Source organism: Balearica regulorum, chromosome 21, assembly GCF_011004875.1.
Source record: "Balearica regulorum gibbericeps isolate bBalReg1 chromosome 21, bBalReg1.pri, whole genome shotgun sequence".
Taxonomy (NCBI): domain Eukaryota; kingdom Metazoa; phylum Chordata; class Aves; order Gruiformes; family Gruidae; genus Balearica; species Balearica regulorum.
In genome coordinates, this window is record NC_046204.1 from 7,758,428 (window position 1) to 7,768,989 (window position 10,562).

At 58.2% G+C, this 10,562-nt stretch overlaps 1 protein-coding gene across 5 annotated transcripts; it reads left to right on the top strand.

Annotated features, from left to right (window-relative positions):
• The first annotated feature begins 1,918 nt into the window (after positions 1 to 1,918).
• MFAP2 (microfibril associated protein 2) lies at positions 1,919 to 8,641 on the top strand. Of its 5 annotated transcripts, none has more exons than XM_075773168.1 (9): positions 1,919 to 1,939; positions 5,098 to 5,186; positions 6,388 to 6,474; positions 6,937 to 6,963; positions 7,055 to 7,141; positions 7,358 to 7,399; positions 7,615 to 7,702; positions 7,838 to 7,911; positions 8,204 to 8,427. In XM_075773168.1, the coding sequence occupies exons 2-9, from the start codon at positions 5,150 to 5,152 to the stop codon at positions 8,305 to 8,307; spliced, it is 546 nt and encodes a 181-aa protein (XP_075629283.1). In that variant the 5' UTR covers positions 1,919 to 1,939; positions 5,098 to 5,149; the 3' UTR covers positions 8,308 to 8,427. The 5 variants fall into 5 exon arrangements, with proteins under 5 accessions (XP_075629283.1, XP_075629279.1, XP_075629281.1 ...); XM_075773164.1 differs by lacking the exon at positions 1,919 to 1,939 and adding an exon at positions 1,985 to 2,100 and having other exon boundaries at positions 6,385 to 6,474; positions 8,204 to 8,641; XM_075773166.1 differs by lacking the exon at positions 1,919 to 1,939 and adding an exon at positions 1,985 to 2,100 and having other exon boundaries at positions 8,204 to 8,641.
• Positions 8,642 to 10,562: the final 1,921 nt, after the last annotated feature.

Sequence of the window (10,562 nt, forward strand, 5' to 3'; positions counted from 1 at the left end):
AGGGACGGCACCGAGCAGCGGCGACTGAATAACCTGTTTCCAGCTGGAATTTCCTAGAAAATAAAAATAATTGCTGGAAAACCCCAGGTGTCCTCGCCAAGACTGTAAAACCTCGCTCCTCCGACGGAGGGAAAGCCGGTAGATGGAGATGCCGTATCCCCAACGGGGAAGAACCGATCCCGGGGAGGGGGGATGCCTCGTCTCTGTCGTTCTCCGAGGGGGTTTTTTGGGGGGTTTTTCGGGCGCCTCCGAGCCCGGCGCTTGGATCGAAGGCTGGTTCTTGCAGGGACTTGCCTGCGTGGAAAGTCTAAACCCCTCCGAGCGCCGGCGGCGCCTCTCTGCCCTCCGGGAGCTGGGGATTAGATCAGGAAATGAGGCACAAGCAGAGGTAAGAGGTTTCCTGAAATCCTAGCCAAGGCTTGAGTTATTAAACCAGGCTTCCTGAGCTTAAAAAAAAATAAAAAAAACCCACCCAAAACCCAACCAACCAAAAAAAACCCCCAAAACACGCAACCCTCGGAGAAATTTTTTTTTTTTTTTTTTTTTTGCCTGCGCTTGGCAATTTTAAAAGCAAGAGGGACCCGGGTGTACCTCGGTTTCCCCCCCCCCCACTGGGGTGTTTTTCTTGGCTGGTTTTTTGCAGGGTGTTCCCGGCCTCAGGGGCTTTGCAAAGTCCAGTTAATTATTAACAGGCAGCTCCTGCCCTTAGCTGGAGGTTAACGGCGCCGGGGACAAGGACGATGCTGGGATTCGGAGCGGGCAGAAGTTTTGTGGGAGCAGCTACGCCATGTGTTTGGAGACGGTCGGATGGTTTTATCCGTCCTTCAGAATGGAAAACCAGGCTCGAAAGGAGATGGGAACCCCTTTAAACCCCCTCCGCTTCTCCTCCACGCCTGACACTGTATTTCCTCCCCGTTTTTAGAGCAGCCAGACCCCCCCCGCCCCCGGCTGCAGAAACGCTCGTACCTGGGCACGACCGGTTGCGGGCTCGATGCGATGGGTGCGATCCTGGCCCACGGGTGACAAATATCTCCGCCGCCTCCTCCCCGTTGCTCATCCCCATCCCCGGGCACGCCGCTGGCCGTCTACGGAGACCTTCCTCCATCCCGACCCCCCAGCACCCTCCGTTTGCTCCATTGCTGGGTTGACCATGCCTAAAATTTGCAGGTTTTTAACCGCCCAGCACCGGGCTCGGTGTCGCTGCCAGGCTCGGGGGTTTTAGGGGGAGCATCCCCAACCTCACCGGGATGCAGCCGGCATCCCACGTTCTCCGGAAAGCTGCCAGCGGAGCCGGGGGAAAAAAGGGCCCCATGGTCAGCAACGCTGGCTGTGCCGCCGTGCCGGGGCCGCAGATCTGCTCCGGCATCTTCGGCCTGGGGCGGGGGGTGGGGGGAAAGGGGGGGGGTTATTATTATTGGGTTTGGGGTTGGGGTTTTTTTCCCTCCATCCTGGGATAAAGCTTTAAATCCGCTGCGAGGTCGCAGCATCCTCGCTGCTCCGGGGGGGCAGATGAAACGCTAATGCCAAGTTTGGAGGTGGGGGGGGGGGGGGGGAGATTGGGGTCCCAGGATCCCAAATTTTGGGGGTTTATCCGAGGCCATAGACGTGATTCCTTCATCTCAGCCTCCAGCAGCACAAAACCCAGCCCAACACACACCGGTGTGCTCGGCGCTGTGCAAACCCCTCCTCCCTCCTCGCCTTTCCGAGCAATTTAAAACTCATCCTGGCTGGAAGAAAAGAGAAAAAAAAAAAAAAAAAAACAAAAACCCAAACTCCAACAAACCCCTAACCCCTGCCGACCTGCGTCGATGTGCGCTTATTGATTTTCTTTTTTTTTTAATTATTATTATTTTTTCCCCCTTAGCAGGCAACATTTTGGGCGGAGGAAGGGGCCGGCTCAGGTGTGGCATTAGGACCCAGCGGAGCCCCCATGTTGGAGGTAGGAATCGTGGGGTTTTTGGTGGGTTTTTTTTTTGGGTGGTTTTTTTTGTTGTTTTTTTTTTTTTTAAAAAAAAAAACTCTCATTTTGGAGTTTTTGAAAGCAGAGAGAAGAGACCAAGGCGGTGGGCAAGGGCAGAACCAGCACTAACACCCAGAGCGGTAAGGACCAGGCGAGAGAAACCCCCCCCCCCCCCCCCCCCCCCCCAATCCCTGCCCCTGCATCAGCCAGGGATGCTGGGGGGACACCCCCCCCCCCAAAAAAAAAAAAAAAAAGATGATGAACCCCATCTTTGGGGCTTTGCAAAGTCACCTTCAAAACTCCATCGGTCGGGGCAGGAGAGCTCTCAAAAAAACTGTTTTCACCTTTTTAATTTCATAAAAAGAAAACCCACTTTATTTTTGGGGTGCTGAAGAGCCAACGGCCGTGGGGGGGGGGGACGGGACCCCCGTCTTTGCAGCCTGACAGCTGTTGTAGTAGATTTTTAACCACTTCAAAAAGTCTAAAAATACCCTAACGTCTGAAGGAAGCCATATATATATAATTTTTTTTTTTTTTTTCCATCCTGGAAAGTGACTGTAGCAAAGGGATATTTTAATATTTCGATTTATTCCCCCCCCCCCGCGGGGGGACGGGACCCTAACGAAAATGCAATGTGTGAAAACGGGGATGGGGGACCGAAGGTTGGTTTTCTTTTTTACCTTTGGTCGGGGGCCAAAAAAAAAATTTGAATCCTTTGTTCTCCCACTCTCTGGCAACTGGAGAGCTTGGGAAAAAAAAAAAAAAAAAAAAAAAAAAAGAAAAAAAAAGAAAAAAAAAAGAAAAGAAAGGAAAAAGGAAAAAAAAAAAAAGCTGGGGGAGGGGGGAAAGGCTGGGGGAAGGTGGGGTTTAGCAGAATGAAAGGGAGAGACTGTGGTGTTCTTTCTTCGGGGTTGATTGTTCCCAGATGTGCAGTTGCAAAAACATCTGGCGCGGTTGAAGTCGCCGGACCCCTGCACGGAGGGGAGAGGAGCTTTGGGGGGGGGGGGGGGGGGGGACACGGGGGGGGGACACGGCACCCTCTCGGCGGGTTGTTTTGGTGGTGGGAGCACCCAAGGGTGGGGAGGAGGGTGGGGGTGGCCCCGTCGTCCCCCCCCCCCCGCGTGGCTCGAAGGCAGATGTCGGGGCGCCCCTCGGGGTGGCTCCCGGGGGGGTCCGGGGGGGGGGGGGGAAGACGTGACCCGGCTGTCCCCGTTCCCCGGCCAAACCCCGCGAGCTCCATCCAAGATCTCCAAGTTTGGGGCAAATTCAGGGGGAATTACAGCTCGGGAGAAGCCTCGGGCGCTCGGGGGATTCTTTCGGGGCAGAGACGGGGCTGGCGGGGCAGGGTAACCCCCCCCCCCCCCAGCGTGTCCCGGTGCGTGGTGCCGCGGGGGCCGGGGGGCTCCATCCGGACCCATCCCGGGGGGGATACGGGCGGCGGGTCGGGGTGATGCGGGGCCGCGGGACGTTGGCACCGGCAGCCCGAGGGATCCCGGCATCCGGAGAACCGGCAAAGGTCGGGCTGGGCATCGCCGTGCCCCAAAGCCCCCCCCCCCGGCCCCCCGCCAGGCCCAGAGCGATCCCTTTTATCCCGGGACACGGTTAACCCGGGCTCTGGGGCGTCCTTCGCCGCGGGAAGCAGCCGGGCTCTGCGGGGAGCAGCAGGATCGGTGCCGGGGTGGTGCGGGGCGGTTCGCTCAGCACCACCGAACTCTCTGAGCGTCGGCCGAGCTTGGGGAGCTGATCCCGCCTTAGGTAGGGACCAACAGGTTCAGTTTTCCCCAAAAGTTGGGAGAAGGGGCTGGAGGTGTCGATATCCCCCGTACCTGCGGGGATGGGGGGGGCCGGGACGTGCAACGCTCCGGCGATGGGACAGGACGGGCTCTGGGGACACCGCGGCCGGTGCCATCGAGCCCACCTTCCCCAGCGGGGACCGGGGCCGTGCCGGGGGGGGCTGCACATGGGCCGCGGCTCAGCCGGGAGCTGGGGTGGGCGCCTGGGTGCCGCTGGGTGGGGGGGGGGGGTGATATGTGTGTGTGTGTGTGTGTGTGTGTGTGTGTGTCCCCTCGGCAGGGCCGAGACGCCAACGGGTTCGGCTTATCTCCACCCGTGCCTCAGTTTCCCCGCTCCGGCAGCAGAGCCGGGGGGTGCCAGGAGGGGGGTTCCCCATCCCTGCGGCATCTCAGCGTGCCGGGAACGCCGACAGGCTTTATCCCCCGAGAGCCAAACGCGTTCCGTTGGATTTCGCAGGATTTTTTTTTTTTTTTTTGGGGGGGGGGGAGAATTTCTCTTCCCCCCCCCCCCCCCAATTTTCCCCCTGGAGCTGGCTCGGGGTGAGGGGGAAGGGCAGCCGGCGTCCCTGCCAGCCACGCCGGGGAAGGGGCCCGGCTCCCCGCCGGGGAAAGCAGAGGCTCGCCGGGCACATCGCCGCTTGGAGAGCGCCGGGGAGCCGCGGGCACCCCAGGCTGCCAAACCCCAGCGCGGGATTTGTCTTGAAAGCGGGTTTTTTTGGTTTTGGTTTTTTTGTTTGTTTTGTTTTTTCCCCCTCCCCAAATCTCCACATCCCCTCGGATTTAAGGGATGCCCAAGCAAAGGCAGCATCCCCCCCCCCCCCGCCGGCGGGGAACCCCAAAATAAGCTCCTTCCCCAAGGAGCAGGGCTGAAAACCCCGGGAGAGGAACCCCAAAAGCTGCAGCTCCTGGCTCTGTTCTCCCGGGGGGGGGGGTGCAGATGTCTCCCCCCGGGGGGGGGTGATTCAGCCATCCCGGCATTTCTCCCCCCCCCATCCCGGCATTTCTCCCCCCCATCCCACCCGCGGGTATCCCAGGGGTGATATCCCTCGCCATTCCCCGGGGAGCACGCGGTCGGGAAGCCCAGCCTGCTTTTTTTTTTTTTTTTTTTTTTTTGGGGGGGGGGGAGGGAAATTTCTTTGCTTTTTAGGGTTTTTTTGGGGGGTTGGTTTTAGGTTTTTTATTTTATTTTGAGCGAGCCTCTGGGGGCATCCCAGTGCTGGGGGGGGGGGGGGGGGGGGAGGGTGGGTGTGCTGTAGGAGATTGGGGGTCCAGGGGGTCTGGGGGTCCAGGTCCCTGTGTGTCCCCCCCCCCCAACCCCTCTGTGTTTCCCTCCGCCCCATCCAGACTCCTCCGGCTGCATCCCGGCCCGCGCTGCTCCTCCCTCGCTGCCGCCAGGATGAGAGCGGTGGGGCTCTTCTGGCTGTGTCTGCCAGGTGAGAGTCCCCCCCCCCGGGGGGTCCCCAAACCAGGTGACACCCCGTTAAACCCCACGAACCGGTCACCAACCCTCAAGGGTGCTTGGGTTGCCTGCACCCATCCGGGGCGAACATCACCCCGTCGCCTGTTATACCCCAAAATTAACCCAAAACCCCGGTGTAGGCTCGAGTTTAGGCTGGGACTGGGTCTAGGTCGGGGTGGGGGGACACGGAGGGGGTCTGGTCCCACCTCTTGTTTTGGGGACATCGATGTGGCACCGTAGGTTGGCACAAAAATCGGCACCTCGGGGCCGGGCCGGCAGCCAGAAAAATTCTATTTGTAACCCCCCGAGGGGGGGGGGGGGGGCTGGCAGAGGAGGGATGGAAACCAGGAGGGAGGTGACGGACCCGGGAGCCTGGAGCCAGGAAAACTTCGGGCGAAAGCAGCTCGGCACAAAGGCCAGCGAGCAGCTGGAACCCATTAGGCGGGAGAGGCCGAGGGAGCCCGGGGAAAAACGGGGGGGGGGGGGGGGGGGGGGGCAGCGCAGGGGGGTAAGTGGGCAGGAAAGAGGAATCCTCTCCCGGCAATTCCCGGCGGGACTCTGCTCACGGATGCTGCCTCTTGCGAGGATGCGGGTTGGATGTGTCCTGGGGATGGGGGGGGGGTCCCGCTTTGGGGATGGGGATGGGGGGGGGGGGGGGCTGTGTGTGACCTGATCTTCCCCCCAAAAAAAAAAAAATAATCATCCCACCTGCGTGATCCCGGCGGCCCGTGGTGCCGGCCCTTGGCCCGGGACCCGCAGCAGGATGCGGGGGATGGATGCGGGGGATGCGGGGGGGGATGCGGGGGATGGATGCGGGGGATGCCCTGGTGCCCCTGGGGGGGTCGGCTGGATGCTGGTCCCTTCTCCGGGGAGGGGTCGCCTGTACCCGGGTGCTGCGAGATATCGGGGTCACCCGGGATCGTCCCCGGCTGCGCCCGGATAACGCGGGGAGCCCGGGGCTGGCCGTGGCGGAGGCGCTGGCTCCCCGTCGGTGAACCACCCCCACCGCCCCTGCCCTCCTCCGGGCGGCCTGCCCCTGCTCGGGCACGGCTGGGGGATGAGGTTTTGGGGGGGGGGACGAGACAGAGCAGGGACCCCCCGAATCCCCGGGCTGGGGGGTGGCTGTGCCCCTCCTGGTGATGCTCCTTGTCCCCCCCCCGCCGTGTCCCCAGCAGCGCTCCTGGTCCAGGGACAGTACAGCAGGTTTGAAGGCATCACCTACCCCGAGCCGGTCCAGTATTCCCAGTACGACCAGCAATCAGGTTAGAGCACCCTGAACTGGGAGAGGCTTCACCCACCTCTCTCCCCCTCTCTTTTTCCTTTCTTTTTTTTTGCTTTCTCTGGCCAAACACACGCCGGTCTGACGCCTCTTTCTACTTCCCTACCCTTCGCTCCATCCCTTTTCTCCAGCCCCTTAAACTTCCAACCTCCTCCCGACACCTTCCCACCCCCCCCCATACACGTGCCCCCCCCTTTCCCCTTCCTCACACTGCCAATTCTTTATTAAGCCTTTGTTAAGCTTTAAAAATAAAACACCACCCCCCAACCCAAGCCCTGGTGGGATGTTGCCTGGGTTTGGTCCTGGGGTGGCTGGAGGGTGTTTTCCCCTCGCTCAGACGGGCTGCAAAATTTTGGGGAGCTCATTGCCAAGTCCTGGCCCCATGGGGTGTCCATCGTCCCCCCCCATCCTCAGCCTCTGCTCTGTTTTCTGTTTTATTCCCCAGAAATTCAGGATTACTACGACTATCACGGTAAGTGGTTCCCCCCCCGTGGGATGCCAGGGGGGGCGGGGGGGGGGGCAGGTTTTTGGGGTGTTGCCCGCACTGTCTCTCCTCCTTGCAGATGTCACCCCCCGTGCCCCCGAGGAGCAGTTTCGGTACCAGTCCCAGCAGCAGTCCCAGCAGGAAATCGTGCCAGCCCCAACCCCAGGTGGGTGGCAGCCACCAGGCCCCCCCCCCCCCCCATCCCCACCCCAGGGTTTGGGGTCTCCATCCCTCCCCTGCACCCTTCACCCGGCTGTGCTCCCCCCTCGGAGCACCTTTGGGTGCTCCAGCCCTAAAACCCAGGGAAAGGGCAGCGGGATGCTTTTGCTCCATCCCTAAATTTGCTCCCCCCCCCCCCAATTTTTCTCTTCCCCCCCCCCAGCTGCTGCCCCCGAGACCGAGCCCACGGAGCCAGGACCCCTCGGTGAGCGCTTACCCCCCCCCCGGTCCTTCAGCCTCCCCTTTAGCCCGGTTGGGGTGAGGATGCGCAGCCACGTTCGCACCCCGGGACAAAAATTAGGGTGGGGGGGGGCGGATGCACCGAGCGGACGCTGAGCCCATCCCCAGGGCATCAGGCCCCCCCCGGGGGGGGGGTTCCCGGACCCCCCATCACAAACCAGCCGCCTTCTCTCCTCGCAGACTGCCGGGAGGAGCAATACCCCTGCACCAGGCTCTACTCCGTGCACAAGCCCTGCAAGCAGTGCCTGAACGAGATCTGCTTTTACAGGTGAGCCTGGGGGGGGGGGGGGGGGGAGCTTCCCTGACCTCCCCGCCCCCCTATTTTGGGGACCCCCTCTGCTTTTTGACCTAAACCCCTCCATCTTTTTTTTTCTCTATCTGTCTCCCCCGCCCCACAATCCAGCCTCCGCCGGGTTTACGTGATCAACAAGGAGATCTGCGTCCGCACCGTGTGCGCCCACGAAGAGCTGCTGCGAGGTAAGGGGGGGGGGGGGCACACCCCCCAAATTGGGGTCATCCCCAGCCAGGTCACCCCTTTTTCCATGGGGGGGGGGGGGGGTGGGGGAGAGACAAAACATCCCAGCGACCAAAGTTGCTCCGAGCATCCTTCCACAACCAGTGGCCCAAACTGGGATCCCATTGTTGGGGGGGGCTGAGCCACCCCCCCTTGGAGCATCATCACGTCCCTGACCCCACGGGGTTGAGGGGCGGCAGGGGGGGGGTCCCCTACACCCCACGGATTCTTCCTTTCCCGCTATTCCCCCCACAGCCGATCTCTGCCGCGACAAGTTTTCCAAGTGCGGGGTGATGGCCACCAGCGGGCTCTGCCAAACCGTGGTCGCATCCTGCGCCCGCAGCTGCGGCGGGTGCTGAGCTCCAGGGGACCCCCCCCTTCGCCACCCGCAGCCCGGGATGCCAACCCCTTCCCAGCCTCCTCTCTACCCGTCCCGCTCCGGATCCTCACCGTGGTGCTAAAGAAACCGTGCATGAAAGAGCATAAAAGGAAAAAAAAGTCCAGTTTTTTTTTTTTATTATTTTTTTTTTAATTTTTTTTTTGTGTGTGTGCACATAATAATTAAGAAAAAGGGGAGGGGGTATTATTTTTATTACTTTCCTTATTATATTGTAAAGGGGGAGCGGTGCGAGCCCCCGCCGCCCCGTTTTCTACGTAGAGTATCCAAGAGATAAAGCGTAAGGGTCGCTGCGACTCCCGACTCGTTATTTTTGGGGGTTGTCTGATTTTTTTTGGGGGGGGATTTCTCATGTTTTTGGGGGAGGGAGTGTGTGTGTGTGTCTGATTTTTATTATTTTTTTATTTTGTATTTTTCTGGGCGGGGCGGGGGAGAGATTCTGACCATTAGTTCAGCGATTCCCGGCCACCCAGCCCTGGGCGCAGGAGGAGGGGCTGCGGGCGATGATTTTGGGGTGCTTTAGGGTGTTTTGGAGTTGTGAAATGTCTGATTTTTTGGGGGGGGTCATTGGGGGAAATAGCGCTGCTTGGAGGGGGGGGGTCTCAATTTGGGGGGGGTGTTATATAGAAAACTGGGGGTGTATAGGTGTTTGGGGCACATTTCTGCGGCTCCTATAGGAAATGATGGGGGGGGGTTTGGGGTGTTGAGGGTTCCCCTATAGAAAGGGGCGGGGGGGGGTCTCGGGGGGTCCTGCGGTGTTTGGGGGCTCGGGGTCCCCTATAGGCAGGAGGGTGGAGGTTGGGCTTTGCTTCACGTATAGGAAATAGCCAGGGCTTGGGGGGCTGGGGGTCTCCTATAGGAAATTGCGCGCTGTGGCTCTCATCATATATACTGTGTGGCTCTCGTATATACTGTGCAGCTCTCGTATATACTGTGCAGCATATACTGTGCGGCTCGTGTATATGCTGTGCAGCTCATATGTACTGCGCAGGTCTCGTATATACTGTGCAGCTCATATATATACTGTGTGGCTTGCATATATACTGTGTGGCTCTCGTATATACTGTGCAGCTCTCATTATAGTGTGCAGCTATTGTATATACTGTGCAGCATATACTGTGCGGCTCTTGTATATACTGTGCAGCTCATATGTACTGCACAGGTCTCATATATACTGTGCAGCTCATATATATACTGTGTGGCTCTCGTATATACTGTGCAGCTCTCATTATAGTGTGCAGCTATTGTATATACTGTGCAGCATATACTGTGCGGCTCTCGTATATACTGTGTGGTTCGTATATACTGTGCAGTTCGTATATACTGTGCAGCTCTTGTATATTCTGTGTGGTTCGTATATACTGTGTGGTTCGTATATACTGTGTGGTTCGTATATACTGTGTGGTTCGTATATACTCTGCGGCTCTCGTATATACTGTGCAGCTCATATACAGCGTGCAGTTCTCATATACGGTATGCAGCTCATAAATGGTGTGCAGGTCTCATATATAGTCTGTAGCTCATATACAGCCTGCAGGTCTCGTATACATTGTGCAGCTCTTGTAAATGGTTTGTAGCTCTCGTATACAGTGTAGGTCGTATATAGTCTGTAGCTCTCGTATACAATGTGCAGCTCATATACAGTGAATATCTCTCATATACAGCCTGCAGCTCATATATAGCCTGCAGCTCATATATAGTGTGTAGCTCTCATATACAGTGTGTAGCTCTCCTATATAGTGTGTATCTCATACAGCGTGCAGCTCATATAGTGTGCAGCTCTCATATACAGTGAGTATCTCATATACAGCGTGCAGCTCTCGTATATAGTGTGCAGCTCTCGTATAGCGTGTAACTCTCATATACAGCGTGCAGCTGGTATATAATGTGCAGCTCATATAGCGTGCAGCTCATATAGCGTGTAACTCAGATACAGCGTGCAGCTCTCGTATATAGTGTGCAGCTCATATAGCGTGCAGCTCTCATATAGCGTGTAACTCAGATACAGCGTGCAGCTCTCATATATAGTGTGCAGCTCTCATCCAGTGTGCCGCTCACTTTTATAGCGTGCAGTTCTTATAGCATATAGCTCAATATAGCATGCAGCTCATATAGCATGTAGCTCATATAGGATACAGGTCTCATGTAGCGTGCAGCTCATCTAGGTTGTAGTTCTCATATACTGTGCAGCTCTCTTCTACAGCATATAGCTCACAT

Excerpts from the sequence above, each read along its gene's own strand:
- MFAP2 (XM_075773164.1), top strand. The coding sequence starts at position 5,150 with ATGAGAGCGGTGGGGCTCTTCTGGCTGTGTCTGCCAG. Across the intron at positions 5,187-6,384 it reads CTTCTGGCTGTGTCTGCCAG|CAGCGCTCCTGGTCCAGGGA; the intron begins GTGAGAGTCCCC and ends CCGTGTCCCCAG. Across the intron at positions 7,142-7,357 it reads CGTGCCAGCCCCAACCCCAG|CTGCTGCCCCCGAGACCGAG; the intron begins GTGGGTGGCAGC and ends CCCCCCCCCCAG.